Consider the following 27963-nt stretch of genomic DNA (forward strand, 5'->3'; position numbering starts at 1 on the left):
AACTGAGAAAGCCAAGCAGTTTCACAGGAAGACATAGTCACAACAACATCCATTGTAGATGTGCTCAAGAATAATAGAAAAGACCACACACAGGGCAGAGTCAAGGGCCACAGAGGACAATGGGAAAGGGAAGCTGCTTCCAGAAAGCAGAATGGGGGGTCTAACAAAGAACATTCCTAACACCAGAATAGGGTTCTGTGTGCCAAACCTGATTTAAGAATGACTATGGACAAATGACAGTCCCATCTCTTCCATTCTTCTTTCTGAGCAAGAATGCTTATTACAGTTATCTTGTCCTTGTCTCACCATCATTCATTGGGAGCAGAAAATTTGTCCCTTTCCTTTATGGTTTTCTGAATCACATAGAGCTACCTACACTTAATAGAGAGATAATAGCATAACACGTAGAGATCTTGAAATTTTGACCTGTGACTGACTAGAATTTGGGTCATTATCCTTGAATAAATACGTGAACATAGTATGCACATGGAGTATGAAGCCAATATTTGGTGACTATCTAAATTCAACTTAAAATGCACATAGAACTTTTATAAAATTAAGAAAAATATTTTAATTATGTTTGAAAGATATAAATGACAACTCAATAACACTAAATATTTATAACACATTTTTTAAAAAGATTTTATTTATTTATTTGACAGAGAGAAATCACAAGTAGACACAGAGGCAGGCAGAGAGAGAGAGAGGGAAGCAGGCTCCCTGCTGAGCAGAGAGCCCGATGCGGGACTCGATCCCAAGACCCTGAGATCACGACCCGAGCCGAAGGCAGCGGCTTACCCCACTAAGATCCTTTTTCAATCTGAACATACTTAAACACTTCAAAGATCAAAAATCAATACAAACTTAAACTGTTGAATTTCTAAAAACTACCAATAAATTGAAATACTACTTATAGGAAGATTATAGCTATAGCAGTACCCAGAAAGAAATTCTAAGCTTTAAGGATTTATATCAACAAAAATGAAACAATGAAAATAGGTAAAACATCTAATTCAAAAACACAGAAAAAAGAACAAGCAAGCCAAAATAATCCAGAATGACATAATAATTCAAGATAAAAGTGTAGTTAAGTGCAGAATTAAATAAGTTAGAAAACTGAATAAATGAGTAAGTAAGCAAAACAGGCACATCTCAAAAATCAAGAAAAATGGTAAGGGAGACATAAACAGAGTAGAGGGATATAATATCCACATTGTGGAATATTATTAGGCAATAAAAAGAAATGAACTATTGATACTTGCTACAACATGGATGAAACTTGAAAACATTATGCTAAGTAAAAGAAACCAGTCACATAGGACCATATATTATTTTATTCCATTCATATGAAATGTCTAGAATAGGCAAATCTATAGAGACAGACAGTAGGTTAGTGGTTTCTAGAGCTTAAAGGGATTCAGGATGGATACCCAACTTTTGCATCAACATGGATGGGACTGGAGGAGATTATGCTGAGTGAGATAAGTCAAGCAGAGAGAGTCAATTATCATATGGTATCACTTACTTGTGAAACATAAGGAATAACATGGAGGACATTAGGAGAAGGAAAGGAAAAGTGAAGGGGGGGATATCAGAGCGGGAGATGAACCATGAGACACTGGGGATTCCGAGAAACAAACTGAGGCTTTTAGAGGAGGTGGGGGTGGGGGGAATGGGTGAGGCTGGTGGTAGATATTAAGGAGGGCACGTATTGCATGGAGCACTAGGTGTTATATGTAAACAATGACTCTTGGAACACTAAATCAAAAACTAATGATGTATGGTGACTAACACAACACACACAAAAAAGACCAATAAAAAAAAGGAGTTACAGCTAAAAGGAACAGAATTTCTTCTTACATTTAATAAAATGTTCTAAAATCAATTGTGTTGGGGCACCTGGGTGGCTCAGTCGTTAAGTGTCTGCCTCTGGCTCAGATCATGATCCCAGAGTCCTGGGATCTGAGCCACCAACCCCCACCCCAGCATTGGGCTCCCTGCTCAGCGGGGAGCCTACTTCTCCCTCTCTCACTCCCCCTGCTTGTGTTCCCCCCTCTCTCTGCTCTCTCTCTCCCTGTGTCAAATAAATAAACAAAATCTTTAAAAAACAATAATAAAATAAAATCAGTTGTATAGATAGATGGATAACTTTTTTTTTTAAGATTTTATTTATTTATTTGACAGAGACAGAGACAGCAAGAGAGGGAATACAAACAGGGGGAATGGGAGAGGGAGAAACAGGATTCCCGCTGAGCAGGGAGCCCGATGTGGGGCTTGATCTCAATGTCCTGGGATCATGACCTGAGCCGAAGGCAGACACTTAACGACTGACCCATCAAAGTCCCCCCAGATGGACAACTTTTAAAATATATTTTATTTATTCATTTGAGAGTGAGATAGCAAGAAAGCACAAGCAGGGGAGAAAGTAGCCTACCCACTTAGCAGGGAGCCCAATGTGGGGGTTGATGCCAGGATTCTGGGATCATGACCTGAGCTGAAGGCAGATGATTAACTGACTGAACCACACAGGTACCCAATGATAGATGTGCAACTTGGTCAATAAACTGAAAGCCACTGAATTATATGTGTAGGATGATATGTGTAGTATGTGAGTTGTATCTTAAAAGGTTAAGAATAGGAATAGCCATCAAAATAGAAGAAAAAATCTAAAAGCAGTAAAGACTACTTTCCATAACTCTATACAAATATATTTGGAAAGCTAGATGGCACACATAACCTTCTATGAAAAGCTGTTTACTAAAATTGTCCTCAGTAGAGACAGAAAGCCTAAATAGACAATTCCTAAAGAAGAAACAGAAAAAGGTGTCAAGGAAAAAAGAGACTTTTCCATCAAACAGCACCATGCCCAGATGATTTTATTATGGAAGGAAATCTCTTATTTGTACCTTACCATCTAGTGGGATGTTTGACATGCCTTGATCTCCTTAGGTGTCAGAGGTACAAGGGCAAAGATAGGGCCAAGAAGACCTATAGTGGAGCAAATTACATTCACTACATTCATTTTGACGTAAGTTTAAAACAACCACCAGCAGCTTTTCCTAACTATTTATATTTATTTTAAGATTGTTTAACATACAGGGGAGCCTGAGTGGCTCAGTCAGTTAAGCCACTGACTCTTAATTTCTGCTCATGATCAAGCCTCATGTCTGTCTCCAGGCTCAGGAGGGTGTCAGCCTGAGATTCTCTCTCTCCCTGTCCCGCTGTCCCTCCCCTCAATCTCTCCCTCTCCTATAAATAAATAAATCTTGAAAAAAAGATTGTTTAACACACAAAATAACGCCTCTAAAAAACAAAACAAAACAAAACAAAAAAATATACAATCTATCCAGACTAGATTTCTCTACTATATCATATTCCTTTCAAGGTCTAGAAAGGAGACCACAATATGTTAAGCTATAGGAAATTGTCTTCAAGGAGATTTGGGTTACTTGTCAGCATGTACCCCTACAGCAAGAGCAGGTGCCACTGAGCTCTGAATGCTCAGGACTATTATGCAGTAATAAATAAGAATTCCTTTTCTGTGATGATCTATTAGGAGATTTGTTGTTTACACCCTTGCTATGAATGACCATATATAAATTTAGCTAACCTGAATGTGTTGGCCTAAGATATATATTAGCTGTTGTCCCCACCCATCTGGCCATAAGAGTTATGGATATGTAACTCAGGCATCATATAGACAGATGATTAAATGCTATTAAGATGCTGTGACCCTCCCTAGAGCCAAAAGTCACAATTCTTGTAATCGCACACTTGACATCACCAGAGACTGGTAATAATGCGATCAAAACTGCCCACACCTATTACCAAACACTCCAGTGGAAGGGGTGGTAATGCTTTCAGTTGACAACTAACTAATGTGCCATCTTTAGTTCTCCATGTGAACCCTAGGAGCTAGAACCTCCTCCTCTAGCAAACTTCACCTGGTCTAGTAGGCTTAAGGGCTCCTCTTGGATGTTCCCAGAATGCTCTTCTGCTTACCCTGATCCTAGTATGCACAGCACATAGTATTTGCCTGGCCAGCCTTCCTTACTCCTGTCTCACAGTAAACTTGACCTCATTGTCAAATCCCAGACTCAGCAGAGTACCTGCAACATAGCAGTGGTTTAATAAACATATATATTTTTTAAAACAAATGCTATTTTAAAAAAAGAACTATTTAGAAATAAAAATATTTTTAAGTGATTTTTTTTTTTCAAAAATTGATTTAGGGACGCCTTGGTGGCTCAGTTGGTTGAGCAGCTGCCTTCGTCTCAGGTCATGATTCCGGGGTCCTGGGATCGAGTCCTGCATCGTGTTCCTTGCTCGGCAGGGAGTCTGCTTCTCCCTCTGCCTCTGCCTGCCTCTTTGTCTGCCTGTGCTCGCTCGCTCTCGCTCTCTCTCTCTCTGTCTCTGACCAATAAATAAATAAAATCTTTAAAAAAAAAAGTTGATTTAATGTTTCTGGCTCCTTCTTGAGCATTTCAGTATTTTTCCAAGTGTTTAAAAAATTCTGAGAAGTCATTCATACATTTTAATTTCAAAATACTCTTTCTATCACTTTATTTTTATTTTTTAAAGATTTATTCATTTGGCAGAGATAGGGAGAGAGCAAGAGCACAAGCAGGGGGAGACACAGAGGGAGAGGGAGAAGCAGGCTCCCCGGTGAGCAAGGAGCCCCACCATGTAGGGCTCCATCCCAGGACCCTGGGATCATGACCCAAGCCAACCAACACTCAACCAACTGAGCCACAAAGGCACTCCTTCTTCCTACCACTTTCTATAAAAGAAAGCTAAATTCTTTGCGATAAATAAATAATGTCAATTCTTTCTTTTGATTGAACTTAGAACAATCTGATTGGGGATCTAACATCTTACCAAAGAAACATATAATTCTTTTGCCAATTAATGGTTGATGCATCAAAACTTAGTTAACATAAAGAAATAACACTGTATGCTCATAACATTAAAATGTAATTGTATTTCAAAATGAAATAAGGGAAACAAGTAGTAAAGCTTAGTGTCTAGCAAAAACAATAGTACAATATTCAAATCTACTCAGAACTAACTTTTTCAAGGCATTGTAAAAATATATTTATCTAGTATCTACACAAGATTTCTGTTTTCTGTCCATTATACCTAAAATCAATTTTTTAAAAGTGTATTGTGTAGGTGCTGGTTAGGTGGGGTGCTGGGTGGTGAAAGCTTAAAGTCGAAGTAAGAGCCAATGTAGGAAATCCCTAATATATTAATGTGTATACTCTAAATTTTTGCTATAAAAATGGGTATTTGGAACATGGAGTCCATTCTCTACTACAGTAGCTACCTATAGGATATAGCAGATAGAGTAGCTATCTCTAGGATAGAATGGGATATAGTAGATATCTATAGGATTTTGAGCTCAGCACTCCTTTCTCCTGGGTATATCCATCTCATCCTATGGTTATTGGAGAACTGACATAATTTCTATCTAACCCTGCCTATTTGGATGACCCCAAATAGATCCAAGAATGCACATCTAACCTGAAATTTTTGTATGCAGAACTGAAAATTCCTTAACACCAATCTTTTGTGTGTGTGTGTGTGTGTGTGTGTGTGTGTGGATAAAAATATAAAAATTCCAGAATTGCAGCCGCCATGTTTTCTGTAGTTTTCAATGATAAGATGAAGCAAACACCAAAAGAGGAGAGAGGAGAAATTAAACGAGACCTGTTTGTATTTGCCTCTTTTATTCCAGTTATTCCTAAGGTGGAGCTGCACCTCTGTCTTCCTTCTTAACTGGTGATCAACCACTCCATGTGACTTGATTCATTCTCTTGCTTCCTTAGGCTAGTGTAAGCTGAGTGTCTGTCACTTGTAATCAAAAGAAGTCTGACCAGTACACAGAAAATCGTACCAAGAGGTGGCTTCCTTGGCCAACTCAGAGGAGTTTATCTAATTATACTAGCTTTGGTGCTGTTAAAAAAGTTGAGCCCACCACACTTGGGTGGCTCAGTTGGTTAAGTGTCTGACTCTTGATCTCAGCTTGGATCTTGATCTCAGCTCAGGTCTTGATCTCAGGGTCATGAGTTCAAGCCCTGTACTGACCTCCATGCTTGGTGTGGAGCTTACATAACAACAACAACAAAACCTTGAGCCCTGAGCCTGGTTATCACAGTGTCCATAGACTGAACATCACCTTTACAAAATGTCACTAGGCCCCACATTCTTCTCACATCCTCCCTCATGCCCCACACCTTTCTTTACCTATCCTGAGGAGTGGTCTTCGGTGGTTCCTATGGCCCAGGTGGGAGATGGTCACCAGAGTAAGCAGACAGTAGGTTCAGGCAAAGGCACTTGTATACAGCAGTGGTCTTTCCTACTCCAAGTGCATGCACATGTAGAAATGCCTATCCTGTAACATCCTACCTTACAAGGGTTCATCTTGCAAGCAAAACTTGCAAGATGCTTTATTTTGGCTGCCAGTTAAGCAAAACCTCACATAAAGGTCAAGGCACAAGAATTCTATAACTACCAGTTTTCAGGAAGAGGATTTGGTTGAAATTTCATAAAAGAGAAAAGCATTGAAAGAAAAATTCAGTCAGGGCAAAAGGATGTACGGTGTCCTGGATTTCATTTTAAAAATAGAAAATAAGGTGCTTCCCCCCCAAAACTACTACATTCAAAGTCATTTGTGGGTATGTGCGTATGTTGAGGAACGAGAATGTAGAACTAGATTAAAAATAACTGCGGCGTAGGATCTACCATTATAGAACTGAGACAAGAATGAAAGGGTGGTTAATCCGAATGAATGTGAATAACATCATCCTTTTTACCCAACATAAAACTAGCAATTAAAAAGATATTTTAAAAGGACTCATAATAAACCATGAAGAGTGACTCAGACTCTAAAAGAGATGAAGCGCTGTGTCTACATTCTGATCATTTAGAGAATGTTTGCTTCAGGGGAAAAGCTGTAGAAAATGATATCAAATTTTTAAAAGTAATTTTACTTTATTCTTATTATGAAGATAATACATGTTCATTATGGAAAATGTAGAGGTGGCAAAGAGGAAAAGAAAGGCAAATAATCCACAAATCTAACTACCATCCAGTAAGATAAAATCCACAAATCTACTACATCCAGTAAGTATTTTGTGTTATGGTGAAAGTCCTTTCAATCTATTTCCAATCCATTTTGACATACACTTTTTTTCTTTAAGATTTTATTTATTTATTTGTCAGAGAGAGAGAGAGTGAGCACACAAGCAGGGGAAGCAGCAGAGGGAGAGAGAGAAGCAGGCTCCCCACTGAGCAGGGAGCCTGATGGGGGACTTGATCCCAAGACCCTGGGATCATGACCCGAGCCGAAGGCAGACACCTAACTGACTGAGCCACCCAGGTATCCCTCAACATACACCTTTAACAAAGGAATTCATCACATCTGGTTTTTGTTTTTGTTTTTTTTACCTACAGTGAGACTGTACTTTGAAATATTCATTTTTTTACTTTTCTTTGCTTAACTCTGTAAGATAACCTTTGCTTTAATAAATCAGAGGCATCCACATTTTTCTTGGGAAGACTTGGGGTTGTTTTGACAGGAATATGAAGGAAAATAAGCGTGGCTGATTAACTTCTAACAAAATGGAATTTTTGAGTTCTAAGTAAGATATTTTTCTTGAAAGTCACTGTGGAGAAAGAAAAGGACGAAATTTCTTAAGCTGCTATTAACAAGACTCAGAAGCTCCCAAACATAGCTCAGACAGGGTGACCTTACAATTTGTCTTTTTCTCCAGATCAATTTAGAAAGTGAAAGAAAAGGCTTTGAGTAATTCCAGGCCAATGGGAGTGAGCTCTCCTAGGAAAACCCCAGCATGCACACACCCTCTCCACAGGGTATTTGATGGAAGCTGCCGGAAGGCAGAGGCAGGGCTGCTGAGTTGAGGGATGAGGTGTCCCTATCACAGGGGCTGTGGGTGACCAGCACTCAGTCAGTGACATGGGGATCTGTAGTGCTAGCAAGAGCCAAAGTGGAACTAAGTCCATGAGCAGAGACATAGGGTCCTCAACAAAGTGGATTAGTCACGAATTCACCAGAAGCAGCACCAAAAGTTGGACAAAGGGTGACGTGAGCAAGGACAAGGACCCACACATAATCTGGGGGCCTCACTCCCCATCACCAAAATAACATACAACGTCAGTCCCTCACACACACAGATGCGCTGGGGAAAGGACATTGTGGAGGATGAGGGACTCAGGAATAGTGGGCACCATTCTGAAAGAGACTATTTTAAATCAAAACAAGCTGTTTAAACTTGAAGAGACAGATACCCTTTAGTTGGCAAGTTTGAATTTTTTCCTAGTAACTAACAATTGAAAAGTCATGAGGATCCATTTTAGAAAATATATCTTATATATGCATCTAAATTGTGTGCAAATTTCTAATTCTGCTACCCACTCGATGGTGAATATATTTGCATGTCATTGGTCTACTATTACATCATCTGAAATGGTCACATGATATTGTAATTTAGAATTTTTTTTTAAGCATGAGTTAAGAAACAAAAATATCTCTTTAAAATATAAATCTTCTTAGTACCTGTCAGTCCCTGATAAGTTATGCACTGCAAGTAGGACGAGCATAAGTTTAGCTCCCAATTTTAATTTCTTCAACATTCCAGTCAGAAGAAGAGTACATCATACTTCTCTAAGCTCACTTATACAGAGGTAAGCAAACACGCTTCAGTGTTGTCCTATTTGATCAGGATCACGGCTATGAGAATCTATTCTGGTTTTATTATGAATTTTGCCATCCTATAGACTTTTACCTCTGGGCCTTTCGAAAGCATAAAATAGAGGGTCCCAACCCAGTGCCTTTTGGGCTTCTGTGTGTGTTCATTCTATCAGCTCATTTGTTCATTTCTTTGATGAATGTTAATTGAGCACCCACTGTGTTCTTACCCTTGCCCTGAGGCTTGCTCTTCTCACTTTTCATTTTGACCAAAAAAAGCCTCTTTAAAGGTTCTTCTCTTTTCTTTCCAAAGTCTATGCTGCATGCATGGAAACCACATAAGCAAACTTATTTAAAATGTACATAAAATAGGAGTTAATAAGCATTCACTTGAGGGCCTAAGCTGTTAAAGGTAGGAGGTGGAGGCTTGGTGGAAGGGGAAGCATTTAAGGATTTCAAAAAAGAGGCAGGCTGCACCATATAGTTACTAAAGGGCTTTTGGATTTGCCTTTTCATCCTGTTTTGTGAGTGTGTATTAGAGATGTGAGGAGAAAAATGCGGGCTAGAGAAGGTCTGGGTCACCCTAGCTTGGCCCTGAGCCATGTGAAGGACTCCAAATACTGCCAGGTTAGTCCCTGAGAAAGTCACTGATTAAATACAGGAAGAATGATACAGCATATTAGAAAATGCATCTCTATTTTCTTTGTAAGTACACTAATGATACCTTGTGGGCTTGAAAGCAGGCTCTCCTCTGATCATGGAGTACCTTAAATATACCTGAACTACCTGTTCAGACAGCACAATAAATTGTAAGTCCGAAAAGCATCATAGAAAGTTCTTTAATTTCTTTCCCCAAGCCAAATGATTTTATGTAGAAATCTGTAAAACTACGAACATTCCTACCCCACAGTTAACACTGCATTCCATCTTTCTTCCCTTTTTTCCCTTTCTCTTTTTGTCTTCTTATTGGGGGGGGAGGGTGGTTAAGGAAGGGAAGAGTAAAATGCCCAGGCTCTTTAATTAGGGCTTAGACAGAGGAGAAAAGTAATTGAAATATACATAAAATTAACCTGAGCTCTTAAAACTCTAGGTGTCACCATGGAGACCAGAGCACGAACTGTCTCCATGGAGACTCGAATGAATTTGGGGGCTTTAAATTATCATCACTTATTACCTGATGTCGATTTAGGCAATGTAGAGATGAGTTAAAATACATATATAAAAATGGGGCGCCTGGGTGGCTCAGTGTGTTAAGGCCTCTACTTTCGGCTCAGGTCATGATCCCAGGGTCATGGGTTCGAGTCCTGCATCCGGCTCTCTGCTCAGCAGGGAGCCTGCTTCCCTTCCTCTCTCTGCCTGCCTCTCTGCCTACTTGTGATCTCTCTCTGTCAAAAAAAATAAATAAAATCTTTAAAAAAAATACATATATAAAAATATAAGAAGTAGCCTCACATCAGGGAATTTATTAAGGACAAATCTAGTTGTTCTTATTCTTAGTATTCCATTATTCCAATGAATGGGAAAATACTCCAAGAGAAGATTTTCCCCCAACTCGGAATTTCTTACGGAATCATCTAATAGTGTAGCTTTACAAATGCTACAGGAATGACTAGAGAAAAAGAACTTCTAGAAAAGGCCTCTCTCATTCAGAAGCATCAGTGTGATACAGGGGATACTGGCCGCTATCCATCATTCCAGCTGTAAGGAAGAGATGGTGCCCAGATGTCTGATTCCAGTACTGCCCCAGACACACGTTTAACATGACCATTCTGTGCATATCACTTTAGCAGGTCTATTACATACAACTGTTTTTAATATGTGGAGTGAAGTCAGACTGTTGTATTTCATGCAACCTAAAGAGAAACACAGAAATCATGCAAATGTTTAAACTATATAAGCAGAGTAAATCGGAATTTTTCCCAGTTACAGATTCTACTTTGCAAACCTAGAGGTAAAGTCATTTAATTGATCAAATACTCAGTTGAGAGGTCACCTGGAAGGTATATCATAGATAGTAAATATTCATTGATTAAATAAAAATCACTCATAAAAGATTAAAATTTAATAAGAGTTTTAATATATAATAAGTCATTAAAAAACAAATAATTACAACCAGAATGCATTAAAAACAAAACAGCTGATCAAATTATTCATTTGGAAGTTTATATAATTTGAACTTTGTCTTTTTTTTTTTAAGACAAATTTTGGAGACTGCTTCGATATGGAAGGGAAGCAAGGATGCTAACTGCACAGCCAGCTCAAAGAAATCAAGTATTTCTCACATTTTATGATCAGTTCTCATTATTTAAGTTGTTATATTCTATAAAGTTGTCACAAATAATTAGCAGATACTGAATCACTGCTCCTAGGGGAAAGAAAGAAGTAGGTTCCTATGAGCCTCTGCTCACATTTTCATCAACCAATCAATATATAACCTGCTTTTATGTATGTTTCTGTTTTAAAATACCTTATTTAATATCTTCTGGTGATTCATTCACATTGAACTCACAGCCAACAGGACTGTAACTCGTGACTGAATGCTTATGTGATATATATTTTCTCCACCAGGCACATCAGAGCCTCCTTGCATACAACACTAGATAGCACTCCAGCAGTATGAAGGCTCTATCAATAATGAAATCACCAATGAAAAGCAGAAAAATGCTAAACAGACCATGAAAAAAGACCCTACTTGTTTATAGTATGAGAGCTGAAACAAAAAGGCAGAGTGTCACTTTGATCTCAACCAGTAGTGTTGAGGGGATGTGGGGGTGGGGAGTGAGTAAAAAACTTTGCCTCTGCATGCATGTTCATAAATGACCATGAAAGTACCTTGAGTATCGATTTGGGATTATAAATATATTTTACCAGGTAGGCAAATTCACAAATATAGAATCCACAAATAATGATGATCAACTGTACTTGTGGACTAAAGAGAACTATTTCTATTTCCCTATGAGGTTGCTGCTTACTATCCCACTGCACTTGTCTGTGAGTGCAATGTTCTCCTTCGTGTATCTGTGGAGCTCCTATTCTTCCTTCTAAACCCTGCTCAGGAAACCACATACACACAGACCTCTCTCTGTTACCTTTACCTCTTACACTCCTCTCTATTTTGCACAGATCGAATTATTCTGAATTTAATGGCATTCTCCTTTACAGGTCTATGAAATTCCTTGAGGTCCATGACCATGTCCTAACACATGTATATAACCTTTACTGTGCTAAGGGCCAGACTACATGTTAAAAGGTGCTTCACATACAATACCGTGTTTAATCTCACAATAGACTTAGCATCCCCATTTTACAGTTGCAGAAACAGAGGCCTAGAGCAGTCATGTGACTTGCCTTATCACATGCTACAGAGTTGATACTCCAACCTACAGTCCAAGTGTTCAACCATTATATTATCCTAAAAAATTATTATTAGCTACCATATATTTTTGACTGCTTACTATATACAGGCATGGTATTAAATGCTTTAGACAAATTAACTCACTGAATCCACTTTACCTGACTCTGTGTCTCCAACACATAGCAAAGTGCATGACACATGAATGTTGAATTTACTTCTTCCTGTTCCCAAATGTTCTTTCTAAAATTAATAGCGTAAGAACACTCTACATTTTCGCAGTGACCATAATGACTTTCCATGTTAGACCACACTTCGCCCCCACCAAATTCGTCATCTTCTCATGGATATTCTTCTGTGGTTTTGCTATTGATGCCCACAAGTCATGGTAGGACAAAAGAGAACAGAAACACTGTCCACTTGAAAAAGGTCTTTAACAATATTTTCTAATAGTGATTTTTATTATGACCTACATCTTTATAGAGTAACAAAATCATGGAAGAGCTAAGTGTTTTGCTTGACATCTATGAGGGAACCCCTGTATGAGGCTAAAAGGGGGATTTTCTACTTCATAATAGAGCTTTGGATTCCAAATATATCTAGCCTCTCACACTGAGTTCAAAATAGGCAGAGAGCCAGTTTTAGGGATAAGAATTAAAAGGGGGGGGCTCGTAGGAAAAGTGGGTAGGCTGTAGAAAGTTTGCAAGACAGAAGCTGTAGGGTTCACATATATTACATGAATGAATGGGATCAAGGAGGGTTTAGACTAACTCATCACCCTCCTGCTGTCCCCTAACGGACCCTTCCTTTTAAGAGTAAGTAATGTTATTTCAGAAATGTGATTTCTAGGCCTCACCTGCACAGACTGTGAGAGTGATGTATGACCTCTGGTGGACTGGGAGCTCTGCAGCAGGTCTCTGTGTCTGGGGAGCTGCTCTTGGAGGCTTCCCTGTCTCTTCCTGCTGCCCCAAACGCTCACTCCCACCCTCTTTATCTCTCCTATGAAGATCTTTCTTCTCTTTCTTTTTTCTCCCTTGTCTCCTCTCCCAGTTCTCATCTTTTTTCTGTCTCACCTCTTCCTTTTTCCTTTCTCTGCTCTTCTCTCCCTCTTCATTCATTCTCTTCTTCTCTGTTTATTCTATCCTCTCCACCCTTGCCTTCTCTGTTACTTACCCTTTGTCTCCTCCCCCACCCATCCCTTCCCCCAGCAGTCAGGAACTGCAGAGAGCTCGCTCACCAAGAATACACCAACACGGGTTTCGAGTACTTCTTGTGATGGGAGCGGAGGGTGAGGGAGCCCTTGCGCTCCAGCAAGTCCGTGGGTCCGAGCTCAAACCAGTATTGCCCACTGCTGCACCAGTCCTGGCAGGAGCTGCCAGAACTCTCCATTGAGGCTGGCCACATTCAGACCTCAGAGGATTTCTTTCTGCACCTATTCTTCTCCCCACGCCAACACCGACTAAGATTCAGGATTCCGCGTCTCTCATCTCCTGAGCAACCTGGGGCGGGGTCAATGGAGAGGGCGGGGCCAGTGGAGGGGCGGATCCCTCAAACCTAATAGCTCTGGTTTCCAAGACACAGTAGGCACTGATTAGAAAGAAACTACAGGGGTGCCTGGGCGCCTGGGTGGCTCAGTGGGTTAAATCCTCTGCCTTCAGCTAGGGTCATGATCCCAGGATCCTGGGATCGAGCCCCGTATCTGGCTCCCTACTCAGCCGGGAGCCTGCTTTCCCCTCTCTCTCTGCCTGCCTCTCTGCCTACTTGTGATCTCTGTCTGTCAAATAAATAAATAAAACCTTTAAAAAAATAATAATAAAAAGAAAGAAAGAAACTACATTTCCCAGAATGCAATGAGGGGAGCGACCCACCTACGGAGAGGTTGAGAGGGATGCCCCTCCGCCTCCTGGGATCTGTAGTTTCGCCCTACCACCAGCCTGATCCTCAGAGTGGCCGGCGGACGTAAGGGGGACGGGCGGGTCAGTTAAGGTCTAAGGGGACCTGAGCCCAGAGCAGTTCGGCTCCGGCCGTCTTTGCAGAAGTTCTTTTTACCGTCCATCATCTGTTGTCACCACACCTTCTACTTACAAGCATGTAAGTTTAACCAAAAGGGAGCAAGAGAACACGCCTCAAACCCTAAAATGTGTCATTTATACATGAGGAGGAGCAGAATCAGCAAATCAGCTAAAAAGTCTGGGGATGAAAAAACCCTCATTGATTCCGGTTTCAGCTAATTTCCCAACCTTTTTGAGTTTCTTCCTCTGAAAAAACAAAGTAGATGATGGGACCGAGAAGGAGGCAGGGTGGACACAAGAATCTGAGGTCCCTTCAGGCTGTAACGCTGAAAAGACCCAACCTCCAGGTACAGCTTAGGACTCCAGGGCATTCACCTCCCCGAGACCTGCCAGTTCTCATTTTCTCATTTGATATTTTATGACAACACAAATTCATCCCATTATTGTGTTGTTTAATATGTAACAAGGAGATTTCAAAAAGATTACCTATGGCATTGCTTTCAAGAAATGATTGGATAGCTGCCTTCCAGAAGGAAGGTGCATATTTTATCTTTGACTTTCCAAGAGAAGAATATTTAGGTATCAGAATTCTCCCCAACTTAGTTGAGCACCATAAGGGCATTAGTGGACTTCAGCATGGCCATCCCTCTGACCTGGAATGATGCTTAGTATATGGCATCATTTCAGAGTATGAGTGAACAAATGAATTGGGTACTTTAGATTTACTTGGGCTTCCATAAATTCTTACTTTATGAAGACCATATGTACACAAAAATTCAAACTTAAAAACACAAGAGACATTTCACATTACAAACGGATTCTATAGTTTGCAAAAGATTTATGATAGTACTCCTATAAATAATGAAGTATTATTCTGGATCAGTTTTCACAAATTTGATTACACACAACTACTAAGTGCTTCTCTGTGGCCTGTGGTACCCAGTGTGGGCGCCAGTGGTATGCTCGGGCCCTTATTTTACTGGCAGCCACAGGTAAGCCACGTTACTTAAAACCAGATAAATAGTCCATTGTTACCAGCAAAGTGCTAGTAGAGTACTGAGTGCTATTTCAGCCCTTTTCTTCCTGAAGAAAGGAGAAAGAAAAATAGAAATTAACTTTAAAAGGCTAAATAACATCCACGTTAAGCTCAGTTCTACCCAATCAAAGCAAAACATATTGCCATCACTCCAAAAATATTACCGTCACTACTACCATCTGTTTTTTTTTAATTTTATTTTACTTATGCTTAAAGTGATGGCAACATAATATATTTGTGACCGAGATGTCAAGTTTCTGCCGCCAGTTTGACTTCAGAGCCAGAGGCTGCCCAGAGCCAAGCCCTATCTGCGGTACACAAACAGTACTATGGAGGTTTAAAAGCATGTCAGCACAAAGAAGTAGCAGTAAGTTAAGAAAACAAAACAACTGTAGCTTATTATTTTAGAGTTCCTTAAACCAAGCTGAAAGCTTAGTTTAGTCTATGAATATGTTGTTATACTCTTTCCCCTTTATACCAACGTCACCAGCTTTATTGTCTTCTGTGCCTACTAAATACATTTTAACATCCTTTTGTTGGGATATATGAGATTGACTCTCTGATACCCTCAAGTTCAGACTCCTTCCATTCCTTTCGTATACACCAGTACATTCTGTGGGATTTTCACTTTGCTGATTGTTTATTGATGAAATAGGAAGAGAACAGAAGGGTTTTGTGAGAATTACATGAAAGCAGGTGTGCCTAATGGATGCTTAGCCCTCAATAAAATTTCGACTACTACTGCTATTGTTACATCCTAACCCTGTCCTTATCACTTGGGTAAAGTACCTTAAAATGTACTTGTTTGTGTGGAGTTTCCTAAGTATACTTTCTGTTTTTCAAGTTTTGTCTGTTTACAAGGGTTTTGTAAATGAGTATCTTTTTATTATATTTTAATATGAAATTTAACAGTCTGAATCAGAAAAATGTTGTCAAGATATTTGGATATGTTACCAGTGATAATGATGGTTTTGCATTCATATGGAATCTTTTCTCTTCAAGACCATTAATAAGCTTTATGCTTTTTAAATGTGAAATCACTGATCCTCAACACACTTGAGTTATTCCTGTTTTCTTCAAACTTCATCAAACCAATGAAGTGTAGGGATTAAAGCAATGTTTTCCATTTAGATTAATCTCTTTTCACCATAATATCCTTGAGGTAAGAAAATTATAGTTCAGGTGGCTGAAACAGGACTTTTCCGTAGGAAAGTGCAGGGAGACCCAACTGAGGAAGTGGGAATCCCCATCTTGTGAGCCTACTCTAATATATTCATCAGTTTTATCAGATTATTTAAGAAATTGCCAAGATGACTTGACCAGAATAGCAAACCTAAAACAGATATAAACCAGCCAGCTGTAAATGGCCACAGGGGCAAACCTCTTCAGCATCTTCTTTATCTTCCTGTCTTAACAATCATCTGCTTGATTCCAGGAAAGCACCTGCCAGGGCCTTCCAAAGTCACTCTCAGCAATGATCACCCCCAAACATTTAACTTTCTTCTACCAAATGTCATGCAATTAAGCTGAGGAAAAAAATCTAATTCTGTAAGAAATTAACTTGTATTATCTCCATGTTGAATCATTTAAATCTATAAAAAAAACTGTATTTAAATTCTATAATATTTAGAAGTTTAAAATTGAGTATTTGGGTCCCAATCAAGGATTGATTGCATAGTATTTTTAAAATTCTCTAGGAATAGGGAGCTCCCGTCACCCTCTATATATACATCTAGGGGTTCACTTGAGACTGTTTTACACAAAAAAATTAGAGTCCACCTCCTATGTCAAAAATGAACGAGATTTCTGGTCTTCCCCAATCCCTCCAAGCCTCCAATTCCATCTTTTCCTCCTCCACTTTCTTCTTTTCTTTTCCTCACATTTTCTGCCTTGATCCCTTCCTTCTCTATGCCCCATTCCTTCTCTTCTTCTTCCCTCCCCTTCTCTCTCTCCTCCTTCCCTCTCTCCCTATTCCCTCCTCCTCTTCTTCCTCCTTTGAGAAGTGGTAAGAATTTCAGAGTCAAAATCTGTTGTTGAGCACCCAAGAGAATCTGGTACAATTCAGTTATGTGAAAAATATGAAAGAAAAATAGTAAGATCCAGATACCACTGCCAAAATTTATATGAATAAGCTCCTGTTCAATGACCCAGGAACTCTGAAAAGAGTCAACTCTGACAAAAGCTCCAACCTTCTTTCCTTTAAGTATTCATAACAACCAATGGTCTTTTTTAGAATGAATTTAACCTTAAGTATGATCTCTCTGTACTTCTAATTTGTGTTGTAAACGTATAAGGCATTGACTTCTCTCAATTATTATTAATTAGTATATTGACTGACTGTTGTCACACAACAGGAATGATTTCTAGAACTCCTACTATCAGCACAGAGGATTAATTTATTAAATATTCAAAGTATGGTATTCTATAATTCAGCATTTCCCTTATTTTGATAGTCAATAAGTGAGATTCTTTGGCAGAACTGTCCATAACTATGATGATAAAATTTTAATGCTCTGGATTAGTAATGACATGCTCAAACATAAATGTAGCTTAGGGATTTCTCTAACATTCTACAGACTGGATATCTTTAATTATTCAAAAACTGAATACCCATATTCACAAATGACCTAAACTCTTGGTTTCTTTCTTTTCTCCCATGTGCTGCTTTGGTTTCTGGGCACCTTTATTGTTGATTAGCAACCAGAATGCGATCATGTAGCTACCAGTCAGCTACCAGTTAACCATTCTTGGGAAAGAAGTGGTACTTGAAATTAAGTTCGGTATTGTGGGTTTCTTTGTTTTGGGGTTTTTTTTGTTGTTGTTGTTTTGTTTTGTGTTTTTTTTGCTCTTTAATCGCATAAAGGAACATCCTCTCCCAGGGAAAAAGAGCAGAGAAAAGAAACTGGATTTGGGCTCCTTTTGCTTCTGGTGGTGGTGGACATTTTCCCATGGCCCCACAAGACCCACCCCCAGCTGCATGGTGAGCAAGATGGTGAGAAACCCGCTGAAAGGCTTCCACCAGAAGATCAAGTACATGTAGGAGGTTTCTGGTTGTTGAGTTCACCAACCATACAGCTGAGAATATCAAGTTGCCATACTGGGGCAGAGATCAGGAGCTCACGGAAGAAGCTGGGGAATTTCCAGAATGTTGAAGGACTGTCTGTTGCACGATTTTGAGTTTCTTGTGTTTAGCGAGCATACGTCAGACTTGTGATGTTGTCTCCTCTGTTCATTAAATCTCTCTCTCTCTCTCTTTTTTAAAAGACTTCATTTATTTATTTGTCAGACAGAGATCACAAGTAGACAGAGGGGCAGACAGAGAGTGAGGGGGAAGCAGGCTCCCCACTTAGCAGAAAGCCCAATGCGGGGCTCAATCCCACGACCCTAGGATTATGACCTGAGCCAAAAGCTGAGGCCTTAACCCACTGACCCACCCAGGCGCCCCTCATTAAATCTCTTCTTACAGCATCATGTTTAAGTTGCTTTAGACTACAGAGGCTTTCAGGCTATTTCAGGAGAAGGATCATTTTCTAAAGGGTCAGGGCAGGACTAAAAGCAAGTATGATAACATTAAAAAATAGTAATAAAGGAAGCAGACTTAGAATAAAGATTGTCCAGACCAAACAATCATTCACATTTTCAGCACCAATTCTATGACCAATTTGTACAATTAACCCTTAAACAACTCAGGTTTGAACTGTACATGTCCACTTATGTGAGGAATTTTTTTTTCAATTAATATATTGGAAAAGTTTTTGGAGATTTGTGACAATTTGAAAAATTTGCATACTGTGTAACTAAGCAATATCAAAAAATTAAGAAATCAGTAGGTATGTTTATATGTAGATACTAGTTAATCGTTAATACTAAAATATACATGAATCTGTTAAAGAAAAGTTAAAATTTATCAAAGCTTACGCACATACATACAGATGATACATGGTGCCACACCATTTGCAGTCAAGGGAAGTATAAACAAATGTAAAGATACTGTATTAAGTCATAACTGCAGAAAATTAGCTGGAGTACCTACTGTACTGTGGTGGTAATTTGGTAGCCCCCTCCTGTTGCTACTGCAGCGAGCTCCACTGTCTCCAGCATCCTCTGCAAACGCCCTATGACGCGAATCATCTGCACTTGAGCAGTTTGGCTCACCAGTAAGTCGCGTGTCACAGTAAAAAGCGATCTCTCATGGTTCTCACATATTTTTCATCATGTTTAGTGCAACATTATAAACCTTGAATAACACCATGGGACCCACAGGAGGTGCCACTAGGGATGCTGGAAGTGCTCCCAAGAATCCTAGAAAGTCATCACATTACAGGAAAAGAATGATTTGCTTGATATGTAGCCTAGATTGCGGTCTGCAGCTGCGGCTGTCTGCCATTTCAAGACAAAGGAGTCCAGCAGAAGGGTACTTGTTTAAAAAACCGGGGCGGGGGGTGGTGGTGGTGGTAATGGGGCGCCTGGATCGGATGGCTCAGTTGGTTGAGCCCCTGCTTTCAGCCCAGGTCATGATCCCAGGGTCCTAGGATCAAGTTCCCACATCAGGCTCCCTGCTCAGTGGGGAACCTGCTTCTTCCTCTCTCCCTGACCCTCCCTGACTTGTGGGCACGCGCTCTCTCTCTCTCTCTTCCTCTCGCTCTTAAATAAGTAAAATCATTTAAAAAGCGGGGGCAGGGGGTTGGGTTGTGACACTGCTCCTGCAGCTTTGCCAGAAGGCATGAAAAACCTGCATTTTCTGTGAAATACCTTTTTATATCATATTGAAAATGCAGCTTGTATGTGGGTGCAGGATTGCTTTAAGAAAGCCATCCCTATCAACTCCAATATAATTCATGAAAAAGCAGAGTCATGATATGACATCTAGGGCAAAAGGAAGGAAGGTCAAGCCTCTAAAGCTGGAGAATTCAATGCCAGCAAAGGATGGTTTGATAATTTTAAAAAGGTTTGGCTGTAGAGGTCCCTGGCTGGCTCAGCTGGTGGAACACGTGACTTTTGGTTTCAGCGTTGTAAGTTCAAGCCTCACACTGGGTGTAAAGATTACTTAAAAAATAAAATCTTAAGGGACGCCTGGGTGGCGCAGTTGGTTGGACGACTGCCTTTGGCTCAGGGCGTGATCCTGGAGTCCCGGGATCGAGTCCCACATCGGGCTCCCAGCTCCATGGGGAGTCTGCTTCGCTCTCTGACCTTCTCCTCGCTCATGCTCTCTCTCACTGTCTCTCTCTCTCAAATAAATAAATAAAATCTTTAAAAAAAATAAAAAAATAAAAAAATAAAAAAAATAAAATAAAATAAAATCTTAAAAAAAAAAAGGTTTGACTTGAAAAAAAATGTCAAGATACCAGGAGAGGCAGCTTCTTTCAACCAAGAGGCAACAGACAAATTTCCAGATGCCATTAAAAAAAGCATTGAGGAGAAAGGATATCTGCCTGAACAGATTGTTAATACAGAAAAAAGTACCTATTCTGGGGGGAAAATTGCCATAAGAATGTATTAGTAAGGGGGGCACCTGGGCGGCTCAGTCACTTAAGCATCTGCCTTCAACTCAGGTCATGATCCAGGGGTCCTGGGATCAAGTGTGTCTCCTCCCCACCCACACCCACCCCACCCCCCACCTCCCCACCCCCATTGGCAGGCTCTCTGCTCAGAGAGGAGCCTGCTTCTGTCTCTTCCTTTGCCCCTTCCCTCCCCCTCCTTTCATGCTTGCTCTCTCATATATATATATATATATATATATATATATACTATTAGTAAGGAAGAAAAGCTAGCACTGAGATTTAAGGCAGAAAGGATAGGCTAACTCTACTCTTTTGCACAAATGCAGTCTGGTTTATAATCAGGACTGCCCTTATCTGTAAGGCTGCTAACCCCTGAGCCTTGAAGAAAAAAGATAAACAGCAGCCTCCAGTCTTTTGGATGTCAGACAAGAAGGCCTGGACAAGAAGAAACCTTTTTTCTGGGCTGATTCCATTGTGATGCTTTGTCCCTGAAGTCAGGAAATATGTTAATTTGATATTGGATGATGCCCCTGGCCACCCAGATTTCCACGAGTTTAACACTGATGACACCAAAGTGGTTTACTTGTCCCCAAATGCAACATCTCTAATCACCATAGATCAGGGTGTCCTAAGGACCTTTAAGGCTCAGTACACACAGTACTCTATGAGAATGACTGTCAATGCTATGAAAGAGAACCACAATACAGAAAACATCAAGAAAGTCTGGAAAGATTACACCATTGAAGATGCCATTGTTGTTATAAGAAAAAGTCATGAAAGTCATAAAGTCTGAAACAATACATTCCTGCTGAAGAAAACTGTCCAGATGTTGTGTACGACTTCACAGGACCCATGACAGAGCCAATCAAGGAAGTCTAACCCAAACCCCTCCATTGTTGAGGGGGCAACTGGAATTTCTTAGTACACATTAGGTGTGGAGATTTTCCAAGTAACACTAATAATTTTAATGAAAGTTTCCCTAATCATAGTGACTCAAGAGAGTACAGTTTTGATGACCAATGACAGAAAGCTAAATCCAAGGTAGGAGAGAAAGAGGAGTTTATGGACTCCTGTAAGGGCAATTCTGGCGTCAAGCATATCTGAACACCAGGGATTGATGATGTCTTGGGATGCTATTTTACTATTTCTTGGTTTTGCTTTCTTTCTTGGGTTAGCTTATTCTCAGGCAAGCTCTCCCAAAATGGCTAGCAATTTACATTGCTCCCTACCCTCTCATAACATAAAGCGTCCCTCTTTTCTCAAGTTCCATCAGAAGTCCTAGACACCAATTGGCCTGATCTGACTCATGACTGTTCTGAAAAAAATCACTAGAGCAAGGTCCGAGGTTGATGTGGTAAGCTCCCCAGCCTGATCTGTGTGATGGTCTCCCTGCCCAGGGGGAGGTTTGCCCTTTCTGACTAATCTAGACTGAAAGTACAAGATTGGATAAAAGGGAAAAACAGATACCTACTGTTATCTGTATCCACAGATACCTACTGTAGATGGTAATAATAAGACATCCTATCCATAGATCACTTTTTTTTTTTTTTGACAGGGAGAGAGATCACAAGTAGGCCAAGAGGCAGGCAGAGAAAGAGGGGGAAGCAGACTCCCCACTGAGCAGAGACCCCGATGCGGGGCTCGATCCCAGTATCTTGGGATCAAATATACTGGGATCACGGGATCATGACCTGAGCCGAAGGCAGAGGCTTTAACCCACTGAGCCACCCAGGCGCCCCCTGAGTTTCTAAAACTTTTCGACATAAGCTTTTATTCTACAGTGTAAGGTTAAATATGTTGTTTTTCCTAAAGTGATGTTTTTTAGAACATGTGTGGTTTTATGTTCATATAAAATTGTAAGAACAAAATACCAAGATCTCAATATCATTTACAAAAAATATTCAAAAACCCTGTATCCATTTCTATAAAGAATTATAGTTTTAATATTAAAGGAAACTACCCGAAATGTATTTTAATGTAATTATATAGCTCATGCCGTGTCATCACTTCTCATTTACCAGTGTCTATTCTATTTAGTTTAAGATGAACTAAATTTCCATTTCTGACTGAACCTTATTATTATTAAAAAATGCATCATATTTTCTCCCAGTGTGGATATGCATGAGGAGAATATTTCGTGTAAAAATTAATTGCCTTTTTTTCTTGGCACATTACAAGGAGGACTATTTTGGAAGTAAAATATATTAATGATTACTCTGATTCACCAATTGGAAAAGTTTCTTCAATACTGTGACATAAAATTTCCTTCCATTACACTCAGAATGTGGCATAAATGGTTTTTTATTTTCCAGATGGCTATAATTTCTTACTTTCTGTCTAAATTTATAAGAGTCACAGAATAAACAAACCTAGAATCTGAGGTCACTGGGAGAGCGAAGGTTATTTTTTACAGCCTCTAAGACAAAGGAGAAGTGTACTCCCACTCTCTAGAAGACTGCTAAGGAGACTTATCCTATCTACCTCCACAGAGGCCCAGATGAGAGAGCTCATAACTCACGAAGGCGGTCCATTCCAATTCTGGACAAGCATAATCATAAGTTTCCTCTTATGTTGAGCTAACATGAACCTTCTTGCTAGATGCACTAGTTGGTTCTGCTTCTGGAAGATAAAAGATAAGCTTTATTTCTCTCTTGTGAAAGATCCTTTCAGATATATGAAGAAAGATTACATGCCTTCTCTTTTCCCAGGTAAACAAAGTAAACAAACCTACATTTTTTCATATTTATTTTGGCTGTACCTCTGGATGTGCATCACTTTGATCATGAGCCCCTTAAAAAGTGGTTCTCAGAAAAGAGCACAACATTTGACTCTGACCAATGCCAAGTACAGTAGGGCTACCCCTGTGTCCCATGCATTAGACTCTTTGCCTTTGTTAGCACAACCTAAGCATGGGAGAAAGGAAGCAAGATAGGATAAGAGACAGGAAGGAAGAGAGGGAAGAAGGGAGGAAAAAAGAGAAAACAGATGAACTGAAACAAGATCAGGGAGAAATAAAAAATTCAAAATATATGTATGCCCTGAGGCTAATACTAGGATCAGAACTACCATCTCGTGACCAAGCTTTGGACCTCTGGCAAGGTTGAAAGCTCATTATCAAGCCTCCTGTACTAAGCCTGGAACCTTTGAAGCAACAAATGAAAGGGCCTATGAAAATACAAATCCTCTGGGTTGGGCGGTTGGGGATCCGCATTTGGCTCAGGACATAATCCCAGGGATCCAGGGATCAAGTACGTTTCTGTAGGGAGCCTGCTTCTCCCTCTTTCTCTGCCCTTCCCCCTACTGGTTCTCTCTCTATCTCTCTCTCTCATGTGCTCTTTCTCTCCCTCAAATAAATAAATGAAATCTTAAAAAATTAAAAAAAAATACAAATCTTCTCCAAAGCAAGTATCCCCAATTTACACTCTCAGGACTCCCCAGATTAAGTTCAACACACCTGAGCTCACAAGATGCTACTGGTAAACATAGAAGGAAATAAGCTAGGATAAGGAAAAACAACAAAGGATAGATTTAAGTCCTCTACCCTACCCCAACTCAAATGCTTGAATTATTAGATGCAGCACATTAGATAATCTGAATCAAAACTCCAAAAAAACAAATCCTGGAGCCATAAAACAAGCTGATGAAGGAATAAATCACTATAAAAAATGGCCAGAGGAACTTTTAACATGACCATGGGTGCATTAGCAGTTTCCTTTTCTCATTAGGGAAATCTGAAAGCCACAAAAATATGGACAACAAAAATTCAAATTTTGGTAAAAATAAAAGACTCCAAAATAGTTGTAAAGGCTACTGAGCCTTTAGGATTCACGTGGCAGTAAGCTAAGAGAGGCCTACAAGCAATGTGGTAGAATCCTAAAATCCATGCCCTCCACCAAGATTTCTTGCCCTAATATGAGGGCCTATGAATATAATGAATGCAATAGTATCCTTGTGATTATGTTACATTACATGACAAATGAGATTTTGCAAATGCAATTACGAGTACTAGTCAGGTGACTTTGAATTAATCAAAATGTAGATTATCTGGGTGGACCTAAACTAATCACAGGAGCCCTCTGAAAGCATAGAGTTTTCTGTCTGGTGGCAGAAGACAAAGAAAGATCTAAAACAGAAGGATTCCATTATATTGTACACCTGAAACTAATATAACACTATATGCCAACTGAGAAAATAAAAACTTAAAAAGTGTGGGGGGGGCCAGAAGGATTCCAGGTACTGTTGTTAGTTTTGAAGATGGGGGGCCCACACGAAGGGAGGGAGAGTGGCCTCTAGGAGCTATAAGCTGTCCTGTGCAGCTGACAACTAGCAGGGAAATGGAGACATCAGTCTTACAACTGCAGGGAAATGAATTCTGCCAACAACCAGAATGATCCTGGAAGTGATTTTTTCCCTAGAGATTTCAGAGAAGAGTCCAGTACAGATGATACCTTGATCTTAGCCTTGTGAGATCCAAATTAGAAAATCCAGTAAAGCCTGCCCACTTCTGACCTATAGAACTGGGAGCTAACAAATGCTGTTTTAAGCCATTAAATTTAGGGTAATTTGTTATGCAGCAGCAGCAAACTAAAATAAGGTATTTCAGAAAGTGTTGTTTTTATTTTACTTTTGTTTTATTTATTTTTAAGTTTTTATTTAAATTCCAGTTACTTAACAGAGTATAATATTATTTTCAGATGTAGAACTCAGTGATTCAACATACAACAACTGGTGCGCATCACAACTGCCCTCCTTAATCCCCACCGTCTATTTAACCCATCCCCCGACCCACTTCCCCTCTGGTAGCCAGAAGTTTCTCTCTACAGTTAAGAGTCTGTTTTTCTGGTTTTTCTTTCTTTTTCCCCCTATGTTTAAATTCTACATTTGAGTGAAATCATATGGGATTTGTATTTCTCTGAATGACTTATTTCACTTAGCATAATACTCTCTAGCTCTGCCCACATAATTGCAAATGGCAAGGTTTCAGTCTTTTTGATGGCTGAGTAATATTCACATACACACACATATGTGTGCGTGTGTGTGTGTGTGTGTGTGTATATTACTTCTTCTTTATCCATGCATCAGTCAATGGACATTGGGGCTCTTTCCATAATTTGGCTATTGCGGACACTGTTGATATACACATCAAGGTACATGTATCCCTTCAAATTAGTATTTTCGTATCCTCTGGGTAAATACCTAGTGATATGATTGTTGGATCATAGGGTACTTCTATTTTTAACTTTCTGAGGAACCTCAATACTATGTTCCAGAGTGGCTGCGCCAGCTTGCATTCCCACCAGCAGTGTAGGGGGGCTCCCCTTTTTCTACATCCTTGTTAACACCTGTTGTTTCCTGTGGTGTTAATTTTAGCCATTCTGATTGGTATGCGGTGGTATCTCATTGTAATTTTGATTTCTATTTCCCTCACACTGAGTGATGCTGGGCATCTTTTGATGTGTATGTTCGCCATCTCTGGATGTCTTCTTTGGAAAAATGTCTACTTAAGTCTTCTGCCTGTTTCTAGACTGGATTATTACACCTTTGGATGTTGTTTTATAAGTTCTTTATATATTTTGGAAACTAACCCTTTATCAGATATGGTATTTGTAAATAGCTCTCCCATTCTGTAGGTTGTCTTTTAGTTTTGTTGATTGTTTCTTTCACTGTGCAGAAGTCTTTTTTTTTTTAATCTTGATGAAGTCCCAACAGTTCATTTTTGCTTTTATTTCCCTTGCCTTAGGAAACATCTACAAAAATGCTGCTATGGTCAATGTCAGAGAAATTACTGTGTTCTCTTCTAGGATTTTTATGGTTTCAGGTTTCACATTAGGTCTTTAATCCATGTTGAGTTTATTTTTGTGTATGGTGTAAGAAAGTGGTCCAGTTTCATTCCTCTGCATGTGGCTGTCCAATTTTCCCTATAACATTTGGTAAAGAGATTGTTTTTCCCTACTGCAGATTCTTTCCTCCTTTCTTCCTTTGCTGAAGATTAATTGAGGGTTCATTTCTGTGTTTTCTATTCTGATCTGTTGATCGATGTGTCTATTTTGTGCCAGAACCATAATGTCTTGGTCACTACGGTTTTGTAACATAACTTGAAATATGGAATTGTGATGCTTCAGGCTTTGCTTTTCTTTTTCAAGATTGCTTTGGCTATTAGGGGTCTTTTGTGGTTCCAGACAAATTTTAGGATTGCATGTTCTAGTTCTGTGAGAAATGCTGTTGGTATTTTGATAGGGATTGCATTAAATGTATAGATTGCTTTGGTTAACATGGGCATTTTAACAATATTTGTTCTTCCAATCCATGAGCATGGAATATTTTTCCATTTTTTTGTGTCACCTTCAATTTCTTTCATCAGTGTTTTATCATTTTCAGAGTATAGATCTTTTACGTCTTTGGCTTATTCCCAGGTATATTAGGGTTTTGTGTGTTTTTTTTTTAAGATTTTTATTTATTTATCTGACAGACAGAGATCACAAGTAGGCAGAGAGGCAGGCAGAGAGAGAGGAGGAAGCAGGCACCCCGCTGAGCAGAGAGCCCGATGCGGGGCTCGTTCCAAGACCCTGGGATCATGACCTGAGCCGAAGGCAGAGGCTTTAACCCACTGAGCCACCCAGGTGCCCCTATATTAGGATCTTGATGCAACTGTTAATGGGATTGATTCCTTGATTTCTCTTTCTGATGCTTCATTTTTAGTGTTATAGAAATGCAGCACAGTTGATTTTGTATTCTGCAACTTAACTGAATTCATCTGTTCTAGCAATTTTTTTGGTGGAGTCTCTCAGGTTTTCTTTATAGAGTATTTTGTCATCTGCAAATAGTGGAAGTTTGATTTCTTCCTTACTAATTTGGAGGCCTTTTATTTCTTTGTGTTTTCTGATTGCTGTGGCTAGGACTTTCAGTATTGCGTTAATAACAGTGGTGAGAGTGGGCATTGTTTTTGACTTTAGAGGAAAAGCTGTTTTCCCCACTGAGGATGGTATTAGCTGTGAGTTTTTCATATATGGCCTTTATTATTTTGAGGTCTATTCCCTCTGACTCTACTTTGTTGAGAGTTTTTACCATGAATGGAGTTGTATTTTGTCAAATGCTTTTTCTGCGTTTATCGAAAGAATTATATGGTTCTTATTGTTTCTTTTATTAATGTGGTATATCATGTTGATTGATTTGTGAATACTGATTTACACTTGCACCCCAGGAATAAGTCCCACTTGATCATGGTGAATGATTCTTTTAATGTTGCTTGCTATATTTTAATGAGAACAATGTCCAAAATGTTCCTCAGGGATACTGGCCTGCAGTTTTCTTTTTTAATGGAGTCTCTATCTAGTTTTGGTATCAGTGTAATG

The 27963-nt window shown here is 39.5% G+C and overlaps 1 protein-coding gene across 3 annotated transcripts in view; it reads right to left on the minus strand.

The window, feature by feature from the left end:
• Positions 1 to 27963, minus strand: part of CFAP95 (cilia and flagella associated protein 95) — a 167695-nt gene that overhangs the window by 112165 nt on the left and 27567 nt on the right. For 2 of the 3 annotated variants that reach the window (XM_044265929.1, XM_044265928.1), the window contains exon 1: positions 13300 to 13534. The exons of the other annotated variant lie outside the window; for it this stretch is intronic. In XM_044265929.1, the coding sequence (XP_044121864.1) occupies positions 13300 to 13466 (167 nt within the window). In that variant the 5' untranslated portion in view covers positions 13467 to 13534. Of the gene's footprint in view, positions 1 to 13299; positions 13535 to 27963 lie in introns of those variants that run through there. 3 annotated transcript variants of the gene reach the window in all.

Source organism: Neovison vison, chromosome 9 (assembly GCF_020171115.1).
Source record: "Neovison vison isolate M4711 chromosome 9, ASM_NN_V1, whole genome shotgun sequence".
NCBI classification, from domain to species: domain Eukaryota; kingdom Metazoa; phylum Chordata; class Mammalia; order Carnivora; family Mustelidae; genus Neogale; species Neogale vison.